This window comes from Antechinus flavipes, chromosome 4 (genome assembly GCF_016432865.1).
Source record: "Antechinus flavipes isolate AdamAnt ecotype Samford, QLD, Australia chromosome 4, AdamAnt_v2, whole genome shotgun sequence".
Lineage (NCBI taxonomy): Eukaryota > Metazoa > Chordata > Mammalia > Dasyuromorphia > Dasyuridae > Antechinus > Antechinus flavipes.
This window is the reverse complement of record NC_067401.1, coordinates 452898903-452923713: the sequence shown is the minus strand read 5'-3', so window position 1 is coordinate 452923713 and position 24811 is coordinate 452898903. Positions and strand designations below refer to the sequence as shown.

At 44.7% G+C, this 24811-nt stretch overlaps 2 protein-coding genes across 6 annotated transcripts in view; one reads left to right on the top strand and one right to left on the bottom strand.

The window, feature by feature from the left end:
- LRRIQ3 (leucine rich repeats and IQ motif containing 3) overlaps positions 1-24811 on the bottom strand; it is a 225410-nt gene that overhangs the window by 191276 nt on the left and 9323 nt on the right. For 4 of the 5 annotated variants that reach the window (XM_051999418.1, XM_051999417.1, XM_051999419.1 and 1 more), the window contains exon 1: positions 13370-13529. The exons of the other annotated variant lie outside the window; for it this stretch is intronic. In XM_051999418.1, the coding sequence (XP_051855378.1) occupies positions 13370-13528 (159 nt within the window). In that variant the 5' untranslated portion in view covers position 13529. Of the gene's footprint in view, positions 1-13369; positions 13530-24811 lie in introns of those variants that run through there. 5 annotated transcript variants of the gene reach the window in all.
- Positions 12574-23017, top strand: FPGT (fucose-1-phosphate guanylyltransferase). Its single transcript, XM_051999423.1, has 4 exons — positions 12574-13128; positions 16083-16250; positions 18590-18682; positions 20232-23017. The coding sequence occupies exons 1-4, from the start codon at positions 13041-13043 to the stop codon at positions 21677-21679; spliced, it is 1797 nt and encodes a 598-aa protein (XP_051855383.1). The 5' UTR covers positions 12574-13040; the 3' UTR covers positions 21680-23017.

The following is a 24811-nucleotide window of genomic DNA, read 5'->3' as shown; positions in this document are numbered from 1 at the left end:
TTATTTTATTGTTTTGAGATACAGACCTAGTAATAGCCTTTTTTCATTTTATTTATTTTATTGTTTTGAGATACAGACCTAGTAATAGCCTTTTTTCATTTTATTTATTTTATTGTTTTGAGATACAGACCTAGTAATAGCATTACTAGTACTAGTACTAGTACATTAGTAGCAGTAGGAACAAAAGGTAGAGTTTTATAATCTTTTAGACATGGTCCCAAATTGACCTCCAGAATCACTAGGCAAGTTCACAAATTCTACCAATAGTTTATTAATGCACGTAATTTTCCTTTATCTCCTCCAGCATGTGTCATTTCTGAGAGGTATAAGGTGGTCCATCAAGATTTGTTTTAATTTAACTTCCTCTAATAAACAGTGATTTAGAGTATTTTTATGTGAGTAGAGATAACTTTGATTTTTTCTTCTGAAAAATGTCTCTTCATGTACTTTGAGCATTTATGAATTGGAGAATAGCATTTATTTGTATAAATTTGACCCATTGACTTATATATATATATATATATATATATATATATATATATATATATATATATATATTATATATATATATATATATATGAAAAATGAGGCCTTTATCAGAGAAACTTTTTTTGATATTGCTTCATTATCTATGATAACGTCTAGCAAAAATTTTCCTTTTTTTTTTTTTTTGCCTTTGCTTTGTCTGAGATCATGGTTGCTGAAGCCTTTTTTATTCCAGCTGAAGCATTTTAACTCTATTGTTTCTGTTTCGAATGTCTCTGGTAAATATCACATTGTTGCATTATGGTATCTCATCCATTTTGCTAACTACTTTTGCTTTATGGGTGAGATTATCCCATTCCCATTCCCAATTATGATGACTATTTCCTCAACCCCATTTTCAGCTGTTTATCCTTTTTTCTCTCTCTTCATCCTGTCCCTTCTCAAAAGTTTGCTTTGTTTCTGACACTGCTTCCCTTAATCTGCCCTCCCTTCAGCACCTTCCCCTCTCCCTAACTCTTTTTGCCTATTTCCCTATGTCCCTATTGGTAAAAATAGATTTAACACAGCCAATTGGATATTGTGTGTGTGTGTATGTGTGTGTGTGTGTGTGAAGTTTCAAGGTTTACCACTAATCATCACCATTCCCCATTTCTGCCTCTACTAGAAAGGTTTTTCCTTGCATACTTTTATGGGAGAAAATTTCCCTTATTTGACATTTTCTTTTCCCCTTGTCCCAATGCATACCTCTGTTTTATCCCTTATTTTTTTTTTTGAGATCATTCCAACAAAACTGACTCACACTCACGCCCTCTATCTGTATAGACTCTAATTGCCCTAATAATGATAAAGTTCTTAAGACTTACACAATTATCATCTTCCCAAATTTTTTTAAATCTTTCATGTTTACTTTTTATATTTCTTTTGATTTTTTCTGTTTTCTATTTAGCTCTGATCTTTTCATCAGGAATGCTTAAAAGTCCTCTCATTAAATCTCTCTCTCTCTCTCTCTCTCTCTCTCTCTCTCTCTCTCTCTCTCTCTGCCTTTTGTCTCTGTCTGTTTCTCTCACAGCTGACAATTACTATCTTGTGAAGTCCCTTCACACTCTGAAATTATGTATACTTGTGTGCATATGTTTGTGATACATATGTATATATGTGTGTATATTTGTAATGTGTTTGTGTCTGTGCATTCAAATATGTGATATATGTGTATGTATTTATATTTACATATGTTTATACAATATATATTAAGTGAATAAACTGAAAAAGGTTAAAATAGCATGTATCCTTATAAGATTTGTAACTGATGCAAAGGTGGGAGAGATAGAGAATATACTGTAAGATTCATTTTGTTTAGGTTTCTGACACCTTAGAACATTGGACCAAAATAATTTTTAAGCTTTTAAATATATGTACTAAGATATCTGAAGAAATGAAGTGTAGTCCTTTCACAAAAAAAGGAAAAAAATTCTAATTTAGAAAAGGAAACAAAAATATGACCAAATGAAAGAATGTATCAATTTGATTGTCTTAATTTAATGCTGAATGGATTAAGCCATTTAACAAAATGAAAAAGAATGACAAATTAAAAAAATAAAACAAAATCCTACAATTTCACAAGAAATATGTGCAAACAGCAAAGACATGCACAGAATTAAAATGAGGGGTTTCAAAAAAATTTACTATTATCAGACGTGAATTCAAAAAAAAGAGGTACAATGATTCTGTCAAAACAAAGCAAAAATTCACAACAATAAAAGACAAAAACAAAGAAATTATAATGTGATGAAAGGAACTGTAGACAATAAATCAATGGCAATATCAAATTTCTATGTTCTAAATACCTTACCATCCAAACTCATAAAAGAAAAAAACTGAATTGTGCAGAAGACATAGATAATATAATATAATAATGGAAGATTTTTAAAAAACCCTCTCTCACTTTTGGACAAATCTAGCATAAAAATAAAGCAAAAGAGAAAATGTAGAATTGACAGAATTGTTGGCAAAGCAAGCATTAAAAGGCTTATAATAGTACCTTCTGAATGGATCATTAACTGAGAGAAATGATTATTTTTCTCTTGTATTAATAACTTATTATTGAATTAGGACGAAGGTTTTCCCCCTTTTTATTTTTTTATTCAGAAATCTGTTCCTGTAGGTTATTCAGGCATTCTTTAAAGTACAGATCTGATACTGAGAAGGAAAATTCAGATCTGTTCAAAGGATAAACAAATTTTATCCTTTCAATTATCCTTATCAATTCACTTAAATTGATAGATTCTGGTCCCTTGTGTTTTAGGTCTGGGAAAATCAGAATCTTCCTTTTTGTCAGACAGGTTATAGGAATATAGATGTCTTTTTGACCAAGACTTAAGTGATCAGAGTCAGTACCCAAACCCTCATTAGAGTAGGTCCATTTCTCATTATAATGTTCATTATCTCATTAATTTTGATCAATCAGAGTTGATTTGCACCCTCAGAAAAAACCACTCGTCCAGGGCCATATAAGTATTGAGTGGGTTGTTCCATTGAAGGGTCTTTGGCATTCAAGGGTTTCATTGATTCCCTTTTATTAATTATTGCCACCACTCTTAATAAAACAATTAATTATCCAGGAATTATGTCTTTTGAACTTTTTATATGTCACAAAATGTACTTATATTTCTCAGTACCATATGACACTTTTACAAAAATCAACCATTATGATACCAGTCGATAAAATATGTAGATAGATATCTATATATCTTTCTCTATATGTGTGTATATATGTGTATATGCATACATATATGTGTATATTTATGTAAATATAAAAAAAATAGTAAACATATCCTTTATAGGCAATAATTGTTATGGGCCAGAACTCTGTAGAAACAAGGATTCTAACAAGATGCTCATGGAATTGATGATACAATGGTTATCTAGTTTAGCATGGTGATTAATAGTTCTTTAGTTCAGTGCCCATACTTGGTACTTAATATAGTTCTACAAGATTCACACCTATGATAATGTAATTAAAATAGAGCACATAAGCTGGGACAAACTCAGCCAGGATCAGAGCAAGAGAAGACAAGCAAACTGGAAGCGGGAGCTCAAGCTCTGGGAGCCAAAAGAGATGCACTTCACCTTTCACCACCTTGGTGGCTGCTCTGTCCTCCTGCTCCTCCCACTGAGACCAAGACCAGTCTGAAAGGCTCTTAAGAAAGCTAGCTGGGGCCCAGGCAAGGAAATTAGATTGTAAGGGAGATAATAAAGGATTTAGACTTTAACCCCTGGCTTTTTTTGTGGTGATTACTCTACTGAAACAAAGATCAGCTCTAAGACCTCCAGAAAACCAACTGAGAACACGACAAATAACAATAAAAATAGTGATCAGTTCAGAAAGTTCAAACAAAAAAATGGAGACAGAAATGAAATCCTAAGGAGGGTTAAAAGAAAAAAAATCACATAAACAATAGGCATATGAAAGAGAATGGTAATGATGAAGCAACATGATAAAATCAGCACAAGAAGGAAATATTTACAAATTAGAATAAAAATAGATAATCTAAAAGAAAGAATATGAAAGCTTACTCGAAGCTTAACATAAAAAAAAAAAAATTTAAATCATTGGCAACTGGTCCTGTCCCTTCCTGGCAAACAGATGGAGAAAAAATGGATGCTATGTCAGTTTTTATATTCTTGGGTTCAAAGATGTCTGCAGATGGTGACTGCAGTGACAAAATTAAAAGATACTTGCTCTTTGGAAGGAAAGCTATGACAATCTGGATATAATACTAAAAAGCAGAAATATCCTTGTCAACAGAGATCCGTAGAGTCAAAGCTATGGTTTTTCCATTTGCAATATATGGCTGTGAAAGTTGCACTATTAAAAAATGTGAACACCACAGAATTAATAGTTTTCAGTTGTGGTTTTGGAAAAGTCTTGAAAAATCCCTTGGATAGCAAATTTGAATAAATCAAAACTTAGAAAAATTTTATTCAGGTTACTTACTGGAAGGATAAATACTGAAGCTGAAGCTTAAATAATTTGGCCGCAAAATGAGAAGATAGGACTCACTGGCAAAGATGCTGATGTTGGGAAAGATTGAAGAAGGGGATGGAAGAACATCTATGAGATGGATAAATAGCATCACGGAAACAATAAATATGAGCCTAGACCAACTTCAGAAGATAGTGGAGGACAGAAAGGGCCATAAAGAAATGGAGAGATGTACACAACTGAACAACAACAAACACCACAAAGCTAAAAGCTATTTCTTTCAAAAGACTAAACTGATAAAACTTTAGCCAAATTATAAAGGGGAAAAAATTCAAACCAACAAAATAGAAAACTAACAAAGCAAGATAACAAAAAAGCAGAAATAAATAAAGATATAGATTTATGTGTACAATATGTTCATATATATATAGAAACATATATATTTATAAAATAGTATGTTTGTACATAACAGAACTTAATATAGTTATATCCTAATAATATTGTAAACACTAAAAAAATAGAAATGTTTAAATAAGTTTAATGAAATAAAATTAAAATTAAATTAAATGAATAATGAAATAAAATTAAATATGTTTAAATATGTTAAAAATTAAAGAAATATGTTTAAAATAAGTTTAAAAGTCCCCAGTAATAGAAGACCAAATTAAGTTCTTAGATAATCCTATCTCAAAAAATAAAATAAAATTAGCTGTAAGGAAGCTACCAAAGTTTTGAAAGGGCAGGAGGTGGCGGAGGTGGGAGGCTTCTGATTCTGATAGATTTTATTGGAAAATTCTATCAAACTTTCAAGAAAAATTAGTATAAATACTATGTAACAGAGATATTAGATAAAAAGCTTTTCTTTTTTAGTTGACAGTTTCCCTTTAATTATTTCCTTTTTGCAAAAGCTTTTCAATTTCACTAAATTTAATTATCCATTTTATACTTCATGCCAAAGCTGTGAAATGTACCTGAATTTGTTCTCTTCTAAGTTATAATTTTGTTATTTAAATTATTTCATATTAAGGTTGTAAAAATTTCAAAAGGGCAAGTAGGTAGTGCAGTAGATAAAGTGCCAAGACTACAGTTAGGAAGGACTTGAGTTCAAATCCAGCCTCGGGCCCTTACTAGCTATGTGACCCTTCACCCCATTTGCCTCAGTTTTCTCATCTGTAAAATGAGCAGGAGAAAGAAATGACAAATCAGTTATCACGATCAAGAAAACCCCAAATGGATCATAATGAATTGCATACGACTCAAACAACTCAATAATAAGAAGAATCTACTTGAAGTTTGGCATTCAAAATTGGTCTAAATCTAATTTCTGCCAAACTGTTCTCCAGTTTCCCCATCAATTCTTGACAAATGAGGACGTCTTAGCAATTCTATTCTTTGATTGATCGATCTCTCAGTTAATGAATTCATTTGCTATTTATTCCAGCTAGATTTTTTCTAAACAGGACTAAGTAGTTTTAATCATTACATAACAGTGTTTGATATCTAGAAGTGATATATTTCCTTCATTCTTTTGGATTCACTGTTGCTTTGTTTTCCCTTGATGAGGCATAGAAGCTTTAGTCCACTAAACATTCAATAAAAGGTTGTTCACACATTCACTTATTTTCCTTTGACATTCTAGACTTATGATAGTCGAAATGAATCTTAGTTTTTTTTTAGGCTTTATAATATGCTTTTCCTCTTGATAGGTCAATTGAAATAGTACTTAATCAGGAAATTAGTTTCATTATTATTATTGCATTTATGTAGTAATGACTATCGGTAATGACTATCCTCCCAATTACTTAAGTTTCCTTTATTTCTTAAAATAGCTCTTTGCAACTATATTCTTATAAAATCTTTGAGAATCTCTGTAGATTGCCTCCCAAATATTTCATAAATTTAGAAATGATTTCAATGGGATCTCCTTATTTCTTCCTACAAGTTGTTATAACTATATAGAAATGATTTTCTTTTCAAAGTGTTTCGTATACTACTACTGAAGCTATTGTCTCAATTATCTCTATACTGATTCTCTGGGGTTTTCTAGTTAAACCATAAAGTTGTCAACAAATTGGAAAAGTTTGTCTTCTCTTTGTCAATATCCAATTGTATCTTTTTTTTTTTCTTTTATCTTGTGGTTATCTCTAGCATGTGTAGAATTATGCTGAATGTAGAATTAAACAAAGAGGGGAGAAGGATATTCTTGCTTTACTCAGTATTCATTGAGAAAGCTTTGCTAAGTTTTTTTTTTTTTTTTCCCCACAGCAAATATATGAATATGTGTATCTATGTATGTATAGGATGTGTATACATATATATATATACATACATACATATATATTTACATACACATATGATTTTTGTCTTTTGTCTTTTCATTTTTACTGTTACTTTTTCATTGTATTTTGTTATAGGTTTTTTCTACATTAATAAAATTGGTTTTGGTGTGTTTTTAACAATATATAATGCTTATTTATATAAGTTATCACTGTGCATCTTGTCTTCAAGGCTGGTTACTTTGTCTTATAAAAAATTCATTTGTTCTTTAAACAATGGTGACTTTTGGTTTTCTTTCACCAATTTTTTTTCCCCTCCATTTCAGTATTTTTGTGTTCCCAGACTATTATTCTTCCCCTTGGAGTCTTTATTTTCTGGGAAGAAATTCATCTATTCAATTTTTCATATTTTGTAGTGTGTGTTTGTTGGTGTGTATACATATGTGTGCATGTTTGTGAACTTTGAATTGAGCTTATTTCTTACAGTCATTTATTCCTTTAAATAGTTTATTTTTTTATTCTGTATTTTCCTGCCATTGTTCTTTGATTTCTGGAGGCTCCAGAGATTTGTTTTCTCTCATTGAGCAAGTGTGTTTAATTTTCCAAGTAATGAATATGTGATCATTCTATTGTGGACTTTGATATTTCATTCTTTCTCTGCTTTTTATGATGCTTTTTGGTCATTTAACTATGGGGAGCTAGCTTTCCTGTTGGTTTTCTTTCCTAAGCTTTTTGTCTCATGTAATCATATTATATCGTATGTATATCACAGATCTTTCCTTGGGATTCTCTTGCCCAGATTTCTCCAGGTTTCTGTCCTCAGGAAGCCTCCCGGCACACAGCTAGTACTGTCCCTGCTCCTCTGGGTACTGGAGGTCTCCTTCCCTCTGAGCAGCCGGAGACTCCTGTCTGTACCAGGCTGGTCCACCCTCTCTTCTCCATAGTACTATCATGCTTCTCCTCTCCCGTGATAGGACAACCGTAGTCCAGGCTCTCACCTCTCACCCACAGAATTTCAATGGCTTCTTCATTGGTCTCCTTGCATCCAGTTTCTTCTCTTCCATAATCCGTCCTCTCCATAGCTGCAGAAATGGTCTTCCTTCATCAGCACAAGTCTGTCATTGCCCTGCTGGTTTTCCATTGTCTCTAGGCGAAAACATCGACTTTGGCTTGGAAGGCTCCTGTCTATCACTCTGGCCTGATGGGACATTATTCTCCAACAATAAAGTTGTTGTTATCACTTTTGCCATTTGGTCATGTATGCTTCTCCATGACCCTGCAAACCAAGCCACACCAATATTTTCCACGGGGTTTTTTTGGAAAAGATACTGGAGTAGGATGGGGAGGGAGACTGCCATTTCCTTATCCAGTGGATTATTCAAGACCAGCTTTTGTCACTTGAAGGTGGTCACACAGAATAAGTGTTTGAGGTTTGAATTCACATCATCTTGATGCTGGGTCCAGTGTTCTATCTCCTGAGCCATCCAGCTGTTCCTTTATCATCATATAACAGTTGCTTAACAAAAGGCAGCAGGAACACTCATGAGATTGTTCAAGTTACAGAGAGTGATAATGATCCCTGCTTATAGCTCTGGCTTGAAATTTCTGCAACAAGCACCGCTGGTTCTGAAGATGATCACCAACAGGCGGATCGGGACACCTCCATTCTGAATAAATGATGGTATTTTACTTGGAGAAACTACATGTGGATGCATAAATGATTAAGTTCAAAACAGACTGAGATGCTCAAAAGGAGGATTGGGTAAATGTCCAGTCACCTTTTAAGGAGGGCATGAGGACTCCCGCTACAGCTTCAGAGGGATATAGTTATAAAGAAATCTGTATCTTGTCGGTAAATCTTTCCTTCATTTGCATCGAGGTGATTATTTAAATTATTTATTTATTTTTTTAATTTTACATCCTATTACATCTTTAATCACTCTGTGAAAACCAGGCCTTTGTGGCAGATAAGCCCTACCAGTTACAAGATATCATCCTGACTCCCAGTTTTTCTTTTTTAAGTGACTCTCACGCGGCTGAAGAAATTATGACATGGAAATGAAGGAATCATAAGAATTAAGGAAGAGTACAAATCCTTGATCCCGCATATTGAATTCAATTTGCTTTCTAGTGGGAGAAGATGAAACATTTGTTGAAGACTTTTTTTGATGGCAGTAATAGCAAGAAAACATGGCAGGCATTCCTTGGGCCTCTTTGACAGTTGGAATGCTAACAAACTATCATCTAAAAATACAAATTTATTCATATAAATATTATACTTCAAGGTTTATGTGCATTTAGTTCAATTTACAAGTCAGACTTGTGGACTCTGACATCTAGAATTCCAAAATTTGCATTAGTCACTGACACGCCATACAAGCTCTATCTCCTTTCCTCCCTCCTCCACCAAAAAAGCTCAATAGTAACAGCAGGAATTGCGTGAAAAAAGAGGAGATCTCACAGACATTTAGTTAGAAAAGACAGTGTGGCATGTAGAAACAGAGTTTACACACATGCGAGATAATTTGTATTTCGCAATATTGGCAATGCAAGTGAAAAACATTTATTAAATGTTTCCTTCAGCACACCGCATGGTTCTCATCGCCAGGGAACATAACATATTTGGGACATATTTGAGGAATCCCCAATCCTATTAAACATGACAACCTAACACAGAAAAACACACACAGTTGATTGCGACAAAAAAATTAAATCTCGGAGGAGTCAGATGCATATACACCATCTAATTACACAAAATAATCTCGGAACAGCAGTTAGCACAAGATCTGCCATATAATGGGTGCTCAATAAATGTTTATTGATTGACTGAGAAACGATTTCATTAGCAGAGTCAGAAGCTCCCTCGTGACATCAGAGATCTGCCACCTTTTTAGTCCTAGAGACATGAGGCACTGCTAGTATGGATGGGAGGCGGCTCTTGAACCCAGGACCTCCTGGATCTGAGCTTGGGCTCCCTTCCCTGTGAGCAGCCACTGCAGATGCCCCGACTTGACAACACAAATATATGTCCTGTTTATTTGGGAGATCAAGGGGAAGGTTACTGGAAGGGTGAAATGATTCTTTGAGTTTCTTAGACAAATGAAAATAGAAAATGATAAAATTTTAAAGCTAATACAAATAACTCCTAAATTATTTGAAATATTAGCTTTTTTGACATAGCCTGACCACTTTTGGACAAATGATCTTTATAGACTCACTAAATTAAATTACACTCCATGTGGATAACACTATTAAAGCTAGACCCATAAATACAGACTTCACCCTAGTCCATATTTAAATGGTTCATAACCACAGGAAAGGAATTTATCTTTGAATTGTCACTAGGATTCATTTTTCATTAGTTTCTCTCTTTAAAAAAAAATTTAGTCTGTAAATTAGTAAAGTTTTACTGAAATATTTGTGCTCAGAGACCTGTGGAAAAGATACAATTATTTATTTCCGACTTCAGTTTTCATTTCGAACACGTGATCTGTAAAATCATAAACCTGGGGCTACCACAAATCAAGCCAACCCCAAGACAACGCAGAGAAAGAATCAAAAAGCTTCTGCGGGAAACACCCCCTGGAAGCCAAAAGCAGGGAAGCTGGCTCCAGGAAAGGCCGCCCAGAGCAATCTCTCCCATCCCTGCCTCCATCCCTGGGTCCTGGGTCTCCTCCCAAACGGGGCTTCCCCAGTTCCCTCCTGTCACCCAACTCTCCTTCCTGCTTTCCTCACCTGACACTTGGGGCCCTTCTCGTGGCCGGGCCCCAGCCCAATCGTGCTCCCCCAAGGACAGGCCCCCGTTTCTCCTGAGCTTTTTTTGGGAGGTGGGCTCACTTGCTCCTTCCACTCCTCCCCTAAAGCCCTGCAGCCCACCTGGCCCGGCTCCCTCCCATGCATGGTGAGGGGAGGGGCGAGCCTTTTCTCTCCCTCCTGGACTTTAGGTGAAGCCCGGGGCATCTTGGCGGCTCTCTCCCCCTCACTGCCTCCTGCCCGCCCATTTACTTGCACTTGTCTGATATTCTGGCTCTCTTCCTTTGGTCAATACTCCTGGTTACAACTAGGGGCCAAAAGCCAAAGCCCCTTCTCCTCTCCCTCCCCTCCCCCTCTGCCAAGGACTAAAAGCCAAGCCCCTTCTCTCCCCCTCTCCCTCACCCCCCTCCACCCCCACTAAAAGCCAAGCCCCTTCTCTCCCCCCAGGACTACAAGCCAAGCCCCTTCTCCCCCCACTCAAGATTAAAAGCCAAGCCCCTCCCCGCTCAGGATTAAAAGCCAACTCCTTTCTTACCACGCCCCTCTCAGGATTTCACCAAATCAGAACTAGGAAAGGCCTCGGGCAATCCTGCCAGAGTCCGGCTCATCCCCCCTAAGGAATGGCCCCGAACAAGCCCTTTACGTCTGGAGGGTCTGAGTTCCTCACTGGGGGTGGGAGGGAATGGCCCTAGAATCCCCTGGAGGTCACCTCCCCCTCTAAATCCTAGGGTCCCCACAGGAAACCAGGCCCAAATCCAAGTCCAGGCCGTGTCCACCTTGGGCAAGGACCCAGCCCCTACCCCAGCACTTTCCCCTGGCACTTCCTCCTCCCTCCCGGCCCCCACAGAAAACGTCACCGCTCCTTCTGTCCCCCAAACTCCAGGGCACTGAGCCACCTGGCCTTTTGGGCCTGAGCAGCCCCTGACCCCCTGACCTTTCTCCCTCTCTGCATCTGTCTCTCTGTCTCTGCCCTTGTCTCTCTGCTCCCCCTTCTCCTTATCTTTTTCCCTCTGTCTCTGCATGTCTCTCTGTCTCTGCCCTTGTCTCTCTGCTCCCCCTTCTCCTTATCTTTTTCCCTCTGTCTCTGCATGTCTCTCTGTCTCTGCCCTTGTCTCTTCTCCAAGTCACTGGCGGGGAGGGGGGCTTATCCTCCCGGAGTGTGAGCCCCGGCCCTCTCCCCTGGAGCCTGCCACCTTCCACCTCCTGCCCCTCTGCAAGACCATTTCCCAATAACCTCTTCCAGTCTGACTATCCTTGCTTCCCTTGGAGAAGGAAATGGCGGATTTGCAAACAAAAGAACCTGCATTTTAAACTAATTTAATTTCAATAACATACAATGTAGATGGAAGGCCCGGATAAATGGGGACAAGAAGGTTACCTCACCCCCTGCCTCCGCATCCATGCTCCCCAAAGCCCGAATAAACACCGAGGAGGAAGGAAGAGGAGCGTGGCAGGGAGCTCTGGACAGAGACGAGGAGGAGGAGGGTGTTTTTGAACATGGCCAATGGCCACAAATGGTGCTGCCGGGTCTGCCCCGTTTAGAACAGTCAGTATTGACCCGGAGGCTCGGCTCCAAGCGTCTCACCTAAGGGCCTCTCTGGACCCTCCCAAGCCCTCTGTGAGGCTCCTGGGGGTTTTGCAGAAGGGTAAGCTGAGTCTCACTAGAGTCCCAGAGCCCGGAGGGCCAGCAGCAGGCGGCACTGGCAAAACGACCCCTGGAAGGGGACGGGGCGCCTTAGGTGAGTGTCAAAGACAACAAAGGAGAGCATGGCCCCTGCACTACACGGTGTTACTCAACACTTTTCAAGGAGGACTTCATTTCCTGTTCACAGGCACCTGGGGAAGCAGGGGCTGGGATTACCCCCATTTTACACAAGTGGAAACTGAGGCAGCAGAGGTCAGGTGATATCCCCAAGATAGGAAGGCCCTGAGACTGTTGGAACTCTGCTCTTCCTGCCTGGCCCCACACAGCCTCCGTGCCCGGATGAGGATATGCCAGACACCCTGAGCCTCAGTGTCTCCATCTGTACAACGGTAACTGTATCCAACGAGGGTAAGCAGTGAGTATACCTTTATTAAGCACCTACTGCACGCCCGGCGCGCTGGCACAAGGAGTAGAAAGCGCTTCGAGAACCAGTTGACAGGCGGGTTGTTGCGAAGCCCTCCAGCCTCTGGGAAGGAAGTTTACTTCGGGGGCTCTTGGGGGGCTAAGGCTCAGAAAGGGTCACCCCAAAGCCCACTCACCGGGCTGAGAGGGGCAGCGGGGCTGCAGGGTCGCAGACAGAGGGAAAGAGCGGCTGGGAAGTCTGCAACTCAACTGCCGGGCTGGTCAGCGTCCCTGGTTGCTATGGACACCTTGCCCAGTGTCTGCGCACGCGCCTTGGCCTCCTTCCACCAAGCCCCGGAGGCAAAGGGGCGGGGCTTCGCAAGAGGCGAATCGCGCGAGCAGGGGCGGAGCGTGCGTGATGCGGGGGGGAGGGACAATAAAAAATGCGCATGCGTTTTGACCCCCAGCTCCTCTCCCTCCCATCCCCAGAAATGTAATGGTCATGGCAACTGCGGAGGCCGGTCCCGACATGGCGCTGTACGAGGACACCCAGCGCAAACTGCGGAAGTTCGAGCGGCTCAGAGGTACGGGGACGGGGGAGGGCGAGCGGGGCGGTATGCGCTGCGGCCGCATGCAAGGGACCCTGGCTTCCAGAAGGGACTTCCGGGTTACGAGGAGGCGGAGCTCAGTTCTGATGTGCGCAGACTTCCGTGATACGGCCCCTCTCCGCGAGGGGCGGGGCCAGGGTAGTGGCTTTATGGGCCACGCTCTTTCAGGCGCCTTTTAGCCCCACCCTCCCACCCCAGTCCAACTTGAATCACTCACCCAATTCTTTCTTAAGCCCTTGCTGTATGCAGATTGGTGATTGAGTCCTACTGCTCTCGGGGCGTTCTGACCCCTCCTAGGGGAAGGTCCCCAGGCAGCATGGGTGTCTGCCAAGTTTGAAGGGACTTTAGGGAGGAGGGCTGCACAGCTTACTGGCATTCGTGGAGCGCCGGCTGTAGGCGGTACCCTGAGAGGTCCCTCCTGCAGGGAAGGTCGGAGGGTAAGGATGTGCTCCTCCCACTCCGACCTCAGGTCTGAAAACCCCGAGGAGAGAAGTTGCCTTGGGAGTCATTTAACCAGTCAACAATCACAAATGTTTATACCGTACCTACTGTATGCCAGCCCCTTTAGCAAGATGGTCTCACTGGATCCTCACAACCCTGGGAGCCAGGACTGTTAAGATGCCCATTTTATAGAAAACTGAGGCAGGCAATGATGAAGTGATCTATACAGGGTCCAACAGCTAGTAAGTGTCTTGAGGTCAAATTGGAACTCAGTTCTTCCTGATTGCAGAGCCAGGGCTCTAAGCACCGTGCCCGCCCAGCTGCCCGAAGACTGGGGATGCAAAGGAAGGTTGGGGGGAAGGATCTGACAGTTCCATGGGGAACTCCTCCAAGAAGGGGAGAATGAGGCAAGACCCCACTCCGCTCACTGGCTCCAGGAAAGGGCAGGTGTGGCCTGGGAAGGGCTGGGTGACTTTGCCCTAACACTGCACCCCAGGAATCCGCCTCTGCCCCCGGGCCGGGAGAGGTGAGCTGGTGGTTGTCCTTGGCTCTCCCGGAGGACCAACGTGACATCCCTGCCCAGTTAGAGCCTGTAGATTGCCGCTGATCCGACCACAGGGAACCTGAGGGCACCGCCTTGCTCTGGGCTTTTCTAACTTAGCGCCATCTCGCGTCTGGGCTGGCTCAGTTCGGCTTAGCTCCTCAGCCCCGCCCTGCTCTGGGGAGGGCTCTTCATGCTGCCGGGCAATAGGCCACGGTCTCCGGCACTGATCAGACCACAGGGAGCTCCGAGTGAATCGCCTTGGTGGGACACATAGTCCCTGTGCACATTGCGGGTGCTTCTCTAACAGCGCCATCTCGCGTCTGGGCTGGCTCAGTTCGGCTTAGCTCCTCAGCCCCGCCCTGCTCTGGGGAGGGCTCTTCATGCTGCCCAGGGTCTCCAGCACTGATCCCACCACTGGGAGCCCTGAGTGAATCGCCTTGGTGGGACACATAGTCCCTGTGCACACTGCGGGTGCTTCTCTAACAGCGCCATCTCGCGTCTGGGCTGGCTCAGTTCTGTTTGGCTCCTCAGCCCTACCCTTCTCTGAGGTGGTGGGTTCTGGGCCAGGGTCTCCCGTGTCCCCCCAACGACCCAAAAGTTCCCAAGAGGTCACGAAGTGTGCCGGTACGGCCTTTTCTGCCCTTGTGGGCACTTCCCACGTGAGAGTTCTCCATAACCCCGCCTCTCTGGCCAGCGTCACCCGGCCTTTAGTGCCCTTGGCAGGATACGGGGCGTTTCCCCTTCCGGAGTGATGTAGGAATCGTTTATCCCAGCGGGCCCAGCAGGGACGTAGCCAGCGCGGGCCCAGCTCAGGGCGGCCCTGGGCACTTCTGCCCCTAGCCAACCCGTGTCCCTGCTGTGAGTCCCCAGGCACCCACAGTTTAGCCTGATTTGGCGTCTCTGCAAGCGCAAGGAGGAGGCTCTGGGTCAGCAGAGACTCGGGAAGTTCACCCGGGTTCTCCTGTGAGGGGGTGTCCCCGGCCTTGGAGCCCGGCTCTCCGCCCAAGAGGCCCAGCCCTCGGGATGGACAGGATAGAGGGGCAGCGGCGGCCCTGGGGGGCAGCCGCCCCTCCGTGATCTCCCCCCGTGTCTGCCATCATGAGAACCGGCCTCCTCCCTCTCCTCTTAGTGACAGAGCCCAAAGTCCATCTCTTCCCCAATCGCATCTGCAGCTTCCCATTTTACTCTCTGATGCTAGGGTTCGATGCGGTGGAGAGCTGGGCACATAGAAGCGGCCCAACCTCCGCTTCCGCGTAGGCGGCTTCTCACCGGCACGCTCGGTCTGGTCAGGGCGGCTGGGACTTCGGGGAAAGATGGAAGCCAGGAGGGACCGGGGCACTGGGGAACTTGCACCGCTCCGAGCCTCAGATCCTCGAATGGAACGGAGTGTGCTGGGGGCTCGAAGGGGGCCGGAAGCTCACGGGGGCTCGAAGGGGGCCGGAAGCTCACGGGGGCTCGAAGGGGGCCGGAAGCTCACGGGGGCTCGAAGGGGGCCGGAAGCTCACGGGGGCTCGAAGCGGGCCGGAAGCTCACGGGGGCTCCAAGCGGGCCGGAAGCTCCCGGGGGCTCGAAGCGGGCCGGAAGCTCCCGGGGGCTCGAAGGGGGCCGGAAGCTCATGGGGGCTCGAAGCGGGCCGGAAGCTCCCGGGGGCTCGAAGGGGGCCGGAAGCTCCCGGGGGCTCGAAGCGGGCCGGAAGCTCCCGGGGGCTCGGAGCGGGCCGGAAGCTCACGGGGGCTCGGAGCGGGCCGGAAGCTCACGGGGGCTCGGAGCGGGCCGGAAGCTCACGGGGGCTCGGAGCGGGCCGGAAGCTCACGGGCCCGCCTCTGTAGGGGAACCTCCCGCGGAGGGGCGTCCCAGCGGCCTCCCTGCCGCCCAGTCTTGCTCAGCCACCAGAGGCGGCAGAGGCTCTGTCAGCCCTTCTCACGATCTCCTCTTTTCCGAGCAGGCCGCGTCATGGAGGAGGGAGAGTTCTGGGACGCAGTGGTGATCACAGCGGCCGACGAGAAGCAAGAGCGCGCTTACAAGCAGCAGCTCTCCCGGAAGCTCCAGCGGAAGGAGCTCCCCCTGGGCGTCCGCTACCACGTGTTCGCCGATCCCGCCGGGGCCAAAATCGGTGGGTTTCCCAGCCCCGCCGCGGGAGCTTTAGTTTGTGTGTCTGGAGGAAGCTCCCAGCGGCAGAGAGGGCGCTCAGAGGTTGGGGCTTGCTCTCGACCCCCCAGTGAGAGAGCTCTCCAGCCCCCGGTGCTCCCTGAAAATGGAAGCGGGCTGTGCTCCCTTCGGCGACTTGGCTGCTGCCTCGCTGGCACTTTGGGGGAGCTTTTAGCTGAGAAGGGCAGAAGAACACTGTTTAGAAGAGAATTATGTTAGTTAAGCCGCAGTTTTGATGACTAAGGCTTGGCTGTGCCCCAGTAGAGCATCCCCTTCTCAGGAGCACCACGTCTGTGTCTCCTGACCTCCCCACCCTGCCCCCATAGGAACAGAATGGCCCAGGCGCTCCCTGGGCTCTCGGGGCCAACATACAAGCACAACCACCGCCCGAGGGAGCTTGGGTTAGCAGCCTGAGCAACTTGAATCCATGTAGATGGAGTTTTCAGGGCATGTCAACTTTCCAAGGTTCAGGAAATAAATACTTTCCACCTTCCCAGGGAACTATTTTTTTTAATAGTTATTTTTTTTAACTAATAGCTTTTTATTTTTCAAAGTCATGCAAAGATCATTCTCAGCATTGTCGCTCACAAAACCTTGGTTCCCCAGTTTTCTTCCTCCCGCCTCTCCCCCTTCTCTCCTTGACAGCGACTAACGTAATGTAGGTTAAACATGTGCAGTTCTTCTAACGGTATTTCCCTGTCCTTGCTGCACAAGAAAAATCAAATCAGAAAAGAAAAAAATGAGAAGAAAAGCCAGCGAGCCAACCACCAAACAAAGGTGAAAATACTAGGGTGGGCTCCCCAGCGGCCCCATAATCCTCCTGCATGCGGATGCTCTCTCATCACTCGGGGAAAGCGCTTTTGTATGAGTATGTGCATAGTCACACTTCCGTGCGGACGTACATACACAGGCTGTGAAACACTGGCCAGCCCCCCCTTCTCCCGGGGCTGGACTTCGGTTTTGAGCTGCATTCAGCAGGCCCTGGTGCGCGTTAAACTTGGAGGCGGGAACCGATCTGGTTCTTTGGCCGAGGCTGCCCGGAAGGCGCTGACAGCGACCCGGGTTTGCCGCCCAGCCCCCTCTGCCTCGGTCACTTCTGGAGGACAGGGCCCTCCCAAAGGGCACGTCCCTCCTCCTGCCTCACTATCGGCATGAGCAGCCGAGGGGGTCCCTTCCGTGTGCCCAGCAGCGTGCTAGGGGTTGGGACAGAGCCCACGATGGGCCCCACTGCCAAATAAAATGAGTTTGGACTCTTGGAGCGCGACTCCTCCTGGGGTTGAAGTTCAGAGGCTGACCTTATGCCCACCTGCCCTGCAGGCTTTGTCCCAGCAATTTAGAGGTTTTTTTGTTTTTTTTTAAAGATTCAAGCTCTTACAAATTCGATTGGGGAAGATTATCCAGAAAAGAAATGAAACTGAAAATTGTCTTGAGAATTCAACATGCTTTTTCTTGTGGAATCTGTAAGATAGAAGGGTCCTGATGTAGTTAGAAGAGAGAAGGCCTCAGTTGCTGGAGAACGTGGCTCAAGCTCCCCTAACAGGTCACCTACCTCCCCCTGGGCTGGGCAGCTCTCCAAAATGGTGATTTTCAGAAAAAGTCCATCCTACCGCCCAGATCCCAGGTCTGATAAAAATGAAAAGGTGTGGGATTGTCCACGTGTGTCTCTGTATTTAAGGCATAGATGTGTCTGGGGGAGGCTATAGATTTATACATGTGTGTGCTCGCTCCTTCCCATAAAGTCAAGAAGGGAGTCTGGCTAGTCATCTTCTGTCCGAACCTGCTTGGGGTTTTCTCAGCAGAGATGCTGGAGAGTTTGCCCTTTCCCCCTCCAGCTCATTTTACAGATGAGGAAACTGAGGCCAATGGATTAAGTGATGTGCCCAGGGTCTCATAGCAAGGAAGAGTGATGCCAGATTTGAACTTGGGAAGATGAGTATATCTATATGTTCCTCTTTCTTTTCTTTTCTTTTTTTTTTGACATCATCCTGTGTAATATTATTTTTAAATCAATGATTTGGATAAAGGCACACAACAGAGAATGTTTATCAAATTTGTAAATGACATAACAGGGAGCTAAAGTGCTGGGTGATAGTCTTTCAAGATATTTTTAGATCCCAATTCTAAGACACTGACCAATCATAGGAGCTGAAAAATAATAGAGATAAATGTAAATTCTAATTTTTTATTTTAAAAAAATCCTCATTGTAAAAAAGGAGGCTCTCTGTCTTTTCTATCCCAGTGCTTAGCACATAGTAGGCAATGAGTAAACATTTCTTTTATTCTTTTTTTTTTTTTTTTTTCAAGGAAATGGAGGATCGACACTTTGTGCCCTTCAGTGTTTGGAAGAAATATATGGTGATAGATGGAACTCTTTTACCATCCTATTAATTCACTCTGGTAAAGTCCTACTTCACTAATTTATAAGTTTCTTTTGAGCATTTCACCTTTGATACCGCAGGAACTTTGTCCTCCCTCTTGGGAAAACTTAGCATTTTGGTGTATCTTTGAAGTTGTTCCTCTTTGAAAACAAACATTTCACATGTGTCTTGCTTTGATACTTTCTCATGTCAGAGGCAGCATAATGTGGTTTTCTCTGTTAGAATATTCTTTAGATTGTACATCACGTACTTGGTCATCAACTTTTCATCAGAAGCACCTTTGATGTGGTGATTGAAAATTACTTTCTTAAGGCTGAGCTCATGAAAACACCCCCATCTGTTGGGGATGGTCTTCAGGGGCTTTGGGCTTTGGGCGGGAACTTGGTGTCCCTACCTGCCGGTATTCCGGAGCTCTGGGCAGTGGTCGCAGCGAGGGCTCCGGAGTCCAGACCTGCCCGTGAAGGAAGCCGGGGGTGGTTCTTGTGGAGGATCTGTTCTCAGGCTAGCAGGATAACCTGGCCACCCCAAGCGGCTCCTTTCCCAGCACCGGCTGCCTTGACAGCCATTCTGCTTGGCTTCGGTCCGAGCGGGCCTCCCCCCATTGCTACTCCCATTACTCAGGCCCATTTCTCAGTAACTGCTCTCCTGTCTGCTGCCCCATCCCCACCTTGATTGCTGTTGCCCCGAGGCCCACTGGTAACTCCCCTGCGTTCCCCAGGGTTTCAGTCCCTGGCTCTTTGCCTCCCCTCCTCAGCTGCTGCCTTCAGGTGAGGGCACTGGAGCGCACATCTCGATTCCCTCGCAAGCCCCCTGCCCACTCAGTTCCTCAGTCTCCCTATGTGACTACACCTTCTACCCCAGCCACACAAAAAGATGCTCAAAGCCCCCTTAGCGGACTCTCTCTGGCCCCACGTCCCTCCTGCCTTCCTTTGCCAAACTCTATTCTGGATAATCCTTTTTCAGTCTTCAAATCATCACATAGACTTGAAAGACACAAACTGTCATTTTTACATTTCCTTGACTACTCGTGTCTGCCCCAAATGCACCTGAATTAGTAAGATTTGATTCCTTTTATGATTTATAAGAGAATTTCTGAAACTCTTACCTTTCTAAAGTCTGTAGCTAATTGAGAACCTTATCAGACACTCAGAGGCATCCACTTAAAATGGAGATAGAAAAAGATTTTCCCAATTTTCAGTCCATCTCTTTTCTTAGACACATTCCTTCATATAATTATTCAGCTGATATTTTTAGGGCCCTTGTTGGGTGAAAGGTCCCGTGTGTTAGATATGGATGACCAAACAAAGCCCGGGCCTGGGCCGAGTTAAAATTTCCTTCCACCTATATTCTTTCGACTAACCATTTCAAGTAAATGACAGAGAATGACTGACTTCCAAGATCACTTGGTCAGCTTTGTTCTCTGTTTGGTAGAAGAAAGCTACGCTGCCCATGGGCTCAGACCCATTTGAGCCAGGGACCAGCCAGGGCCCTCTTTCTCTCATTTTCCCTCACTGAGCTTTCACTTTGGGCCGGAATGCCTTTTTCAATGATCTCTCTGGTTTTTCCAGGTGGCTACAGTCAGCGGTTACCCAATGCAAGTGCCCTGGGGAAAATTTTCATGGCTCTGCCTCTTGGTTGCCCAATTTATCAAATGCTGGAGTTAAAACTAGCTATGTACGTTGACTTCCCCTCCCACATGAGCCCTGGGATTCTGGTCACCTGCGCGGATGACATAGAGCTCTACAGCGTTCCAGACGACACTCCCCTGAGGTTCGATAAGCCAGGCTTCACTGCTTTGGCGCATCCTTCGGACTTGGCGGTGGGGACGACGCATGGAGTGTTTGTGTTAAAACCCTCAGGGGGCTCAGAAGGTGGAGACCTGGAGTACAGGACTTGCCACCGCTTCCTGCACAAGCCCAGCGTGGGAGAGATGTACCGGTCAGGTGCGGTAGGCACAAAGGGAACCCCTTCCCCAAAGAACTTGGCTGCAGGGGACCCCAGCGCTCCCACTTCCTACTCTGACTTTGTCTATACAGATAGCTTATTCTACATGGACCATAATTCAGCCCGAAAATTACTGGCTTTTTACCAGCACCTGGGGCCGCTGACCTGTGAAATCGATGCGTACGGAGACTTCCTGCAGGCCCTGGGGCCTGGCGCCACGGTGGAGTACACGAGGAACACGGCCAACGTGACCAGAGAGGAGTCGCCGCTGGTGCGCGTGAGAGAGGACATCTTCCGCCTGCTGCGAGGGACGCCCCTCCACGTGGTGGCCCTCCACAAGTCCAAGTTCTACCACCTCGGCACCTCGCACGAGTACCTGCAGCACTTCTCCGCGGAGAGCGCGCTGAGATTCGAGCTCGGCTTACTCTCCATAGCCGGGAGCGTCTTTGCGGGGGCGTCAGGGGGGGCCCGCGAGACCCCGTGCATCATTCAAAGCATAATAGAGCCGGGCTCTCGCGGGGGGCCGGGCGCAGTGGTGGAGTACTCCTGGCTGGGGCCCGACGTCGCCATTGGCGCCAACAGCATTGTCAGCGGCTGCCACGTCCCCGCCAGGACCGCCCTCCCCCCCAATTCCTTCCTGTGTGCCCTGAGCCTCAAGGTGAAGGGACGCTCGATGTACGCCACGATGGCCTACGGCGTGGAAGACGACTTGAAGCGGAAGGTCAGGGCCCTGCCCGACATCCACTCCCTTCGGTTCTCTGGACGGGGATTCTTGGATTGCTTAGATCTCTGGGGCTTGGAAGTCACAGGAGACCTGTTCTCCAGCAGCGACCTCGGCCTGTGGACCGCTCGCATCTTCCCCGTGTGCCCCACGCTGAGGGACTCGGTGATGGCCTCCCTCGGGCTGCTGGGGGCGGTGAGGAGCCTGTCGCCGTTCCATCTGAGTGGCTACCAGCTCTTGTCCATCGAAGAGATGCTCCTCTACAAGGATGTGGAGGACATGATGAGATGGAGGGAGCACATTTCTCAGGAAATCCGTTTACTGGGGGGCCAAGCCGACGAGTCAAAGTAGGTTTATGGGACGTTTACTCAGACTCATTGAAACAACCTTGCTCTCAAGGTTGCAGAGCCCAAGAATCGGTTCTATTTTTTCTTTGTTTCACTGAAGTAGAAATAATGAAATTGCATTAGCAGTGTTATTGTAGCATAACATTAATAATGCAAAAATACAAATAAACCATTCTTTTGATGAAGGAATTAATGAAATATTTCAAATCTCCAACTATAGAAAGAGACAGATTTTCTGAGAACATTCATTAGTCTTTGGGGAGCTTTTTGAATAAGAATTAATGACTATGAACATATTAACTAGTACATTCATGGAAACCATGTTAAAACAAAAACCTAGTAGTCATTTCCGCAATATGGTCTGGTAAATTATAAAAGCATTTTATTGAGAACTTTTCTTTTAAAAAGGATTTGGGATTTATGTACTATTATTTTGACTAAATATCATAAACAGTTTTTAATGTAATTTTCTTCAAGGCTTAAATGAGGGCTGGAAGAAATATGGCAATTTTAGAGTCTCTTCTACTGCTTACAAGGATGTTGTACTATTGGTTCCAATAAAAGCTCAAAATACTTCTTTTCAGATACTCCCACCCTGAAATGTAATTCCATTTAGATGAACTAATCAAAATATCATCTCTTTAGGCCCATTAGATTCTCAAGAACCCTCCTAATAACCCTTTATCCTCAGAAACAAAGCTGTAGCTAGCAAATTCAAATTAAATTAATGTTCAACAATCCGAAATTGTTTTAAAGTAAGAATTAACGTAGCCTCTTAGTGGCTCGGCATTTAAAAGGAAAAGAAAATATATATATTTTTTTCTTTCCATTTCTCAGTTAAGTGTCTGTTTTACCCAAATGGAAAGAGATGACATTTATGTGCTCATATGTATTTAGAACATATGATTTTGTTCAATCTCAGGGAATTCTCTTTCTATGTACTTCTTGAAAGATGATGCTGAGGGATGATAGGTAATTGGAAGGCTCTGATGCTGGATTAACATGAATCTATCCATATGTTTCATCTTTTCATATTAAATCTTTATTAAATAAATATTTATATAAATAAATAAAAAATATTAAATAAATCTTATTAAATCATATAACACATATTACGTGAACCTTGGCTGGTCCACACTGGTAAAGGTGCTAATCTATGATAAAATTGAAAGCAGGTAGCAGGAAATATATGATTACCTGAATAGTACACAGAAGAGAAATAAATTTGGGGTCTGAACCCAGGTTACTTCCCTGTTCCTATTCAAATATATAAAGCTTTTGACTAAATTGTAAACAGATTTGTTGTGATTATTATTGTGAATAAACCAAAGTAATATACTAATATGTATAATTTTATGTCTTCATCATTGCGCCAGTTGTTTGCTCAACCTGCAGCAGCATGTACCTTGCTATAAATATGGTGCATAAAACATTACTTCTCCTTGGTAGAGAGGGGGAAGAAGAGGCTGGCCTTGTGGGCTTTGTGCCTTGCCCTTGCCTTCTGCCTCTAGTTTGTCTACCTTCCATTAAGCAGTAAGTAACTATCTCAAGAGTTCTGCTTCTTCCTTCCCTCTTTCCCTCTTTTTCTCCTTCCTTCCTTTTTTTCTTGTCTCCCTTCCTCTTTCTTGCCTTCCTTCCTCTTTTTCCTTCTTCCCTCCTTCCTTCCCTTCTCTTTTTTTCTCCTTCCCTCCTTCTTTCCCTCCTTCCTTCCTTCTTTCTTCCTTCCTTCCTTCCTTCAGCTCTCAGCTTTCCACTCTCCCAAGATGAATAGCTCTCTCTGCTATAAATGTTCATCAAGACATTGGTCATTGTCTCCTTGGCTCCTGTCACACCCTCACTACTGCAGATCATAATTGACATGTACATGACATCCCTCCAAATCTGTGTATGACACAGTGAGAAGGGAAAGATTACACCCCAAAGAACAGATTCAGAATTCAAAAAGGCAGACTAGAGTATTGAGCCTAATCAAGTAAGAAATGTGATGGAGATAAACAGAATATCTTAAACTTTCAGAAGTTCAAGGATTGCAGAATTTTAAGGGACCTCAGTGTCCATCTAGCCCCATCTCATGCCAGAAAAAAAATCCCCAGGGGCGGAGCCAAGATGGCAGAGAAGGCACACGCGACTTTCTAAGCTCCTCTCATGCTTTCACAACCAACATTAAATTCAGCCTCAAAAATAGCACTTGACTGGCAAAACTCAAGAAGTCTAGAAGCATAACAACTTAGCAGCCGAAGATAATCTGGAAGATCGCCAGGAAAGATTTGTCCTGAGGGGCCAGGAACAGACCAGCGTAGGCAGCGAGAGACTGGTGGCCGGAGCAGACCAGGGGCAGGAGTGACCTCTGTGGCTAGAGAGGAATCTGCCATAGGCTAACTGCTCTGCCTTAATTATAAAGCAGTAAACCGGCAGAGAAATTAAAGCCAAAGACAGAAAGTACTCTCTAAAAAATGCCAGACCTAACAAGATCTGCTATAACCACTCAAAACCGGAGTGACTCAGGCAGACTTGTAACAGCCCTGCAGCCACATCCTGCAGTACAGGGTTGTTGCAGGGGCAGTTACAAATCTACATGGCAGGGGGCACAGCCCGGGGCAGCCTCTAATCTGCACAATGAGTGGCTCTTTCACTTTCACAGCCGATTGAGTTTCCCTGGGAAGGGACACTTCTGGTCCCTGCAGGATTATTCACTAGTCAGCCACTAATACCCGCATCCCCACCTTGGGCTTTCACCGAGAGAAGTGACACTTTCACTGCCCAGCTTCTAGCCCCTGGGCAGTCCTTAACTCGCATAGCATAGAGGGGTTCTTTTAAAGGGCACTTCTTCAGCTCAGCAGTGCAGGCCTAAGTTACTTCTGGGGGGAACTCTTTCCCAGAGCACTCCTGTATCTCGCTGCTCTTTGTAGCCAGTTGGCAGGACAGCTACCCGTCCATACACCTATCACTACTCTGCAGAGGAAGCAGGTAACCTCCTGGCCCTGAAGGCAGACCTTACAGGCTTTAACAAAATGAGTCAAAAAACCAAAAAGACAATCAATAGCTTCTATACAGAAAGAGAGCAGCTTTTCAACCCAGAGGAGACTAATAGCAGACAGTCTCCAGACAATTGTTGGTCCCCAACACAAAAGGCTCT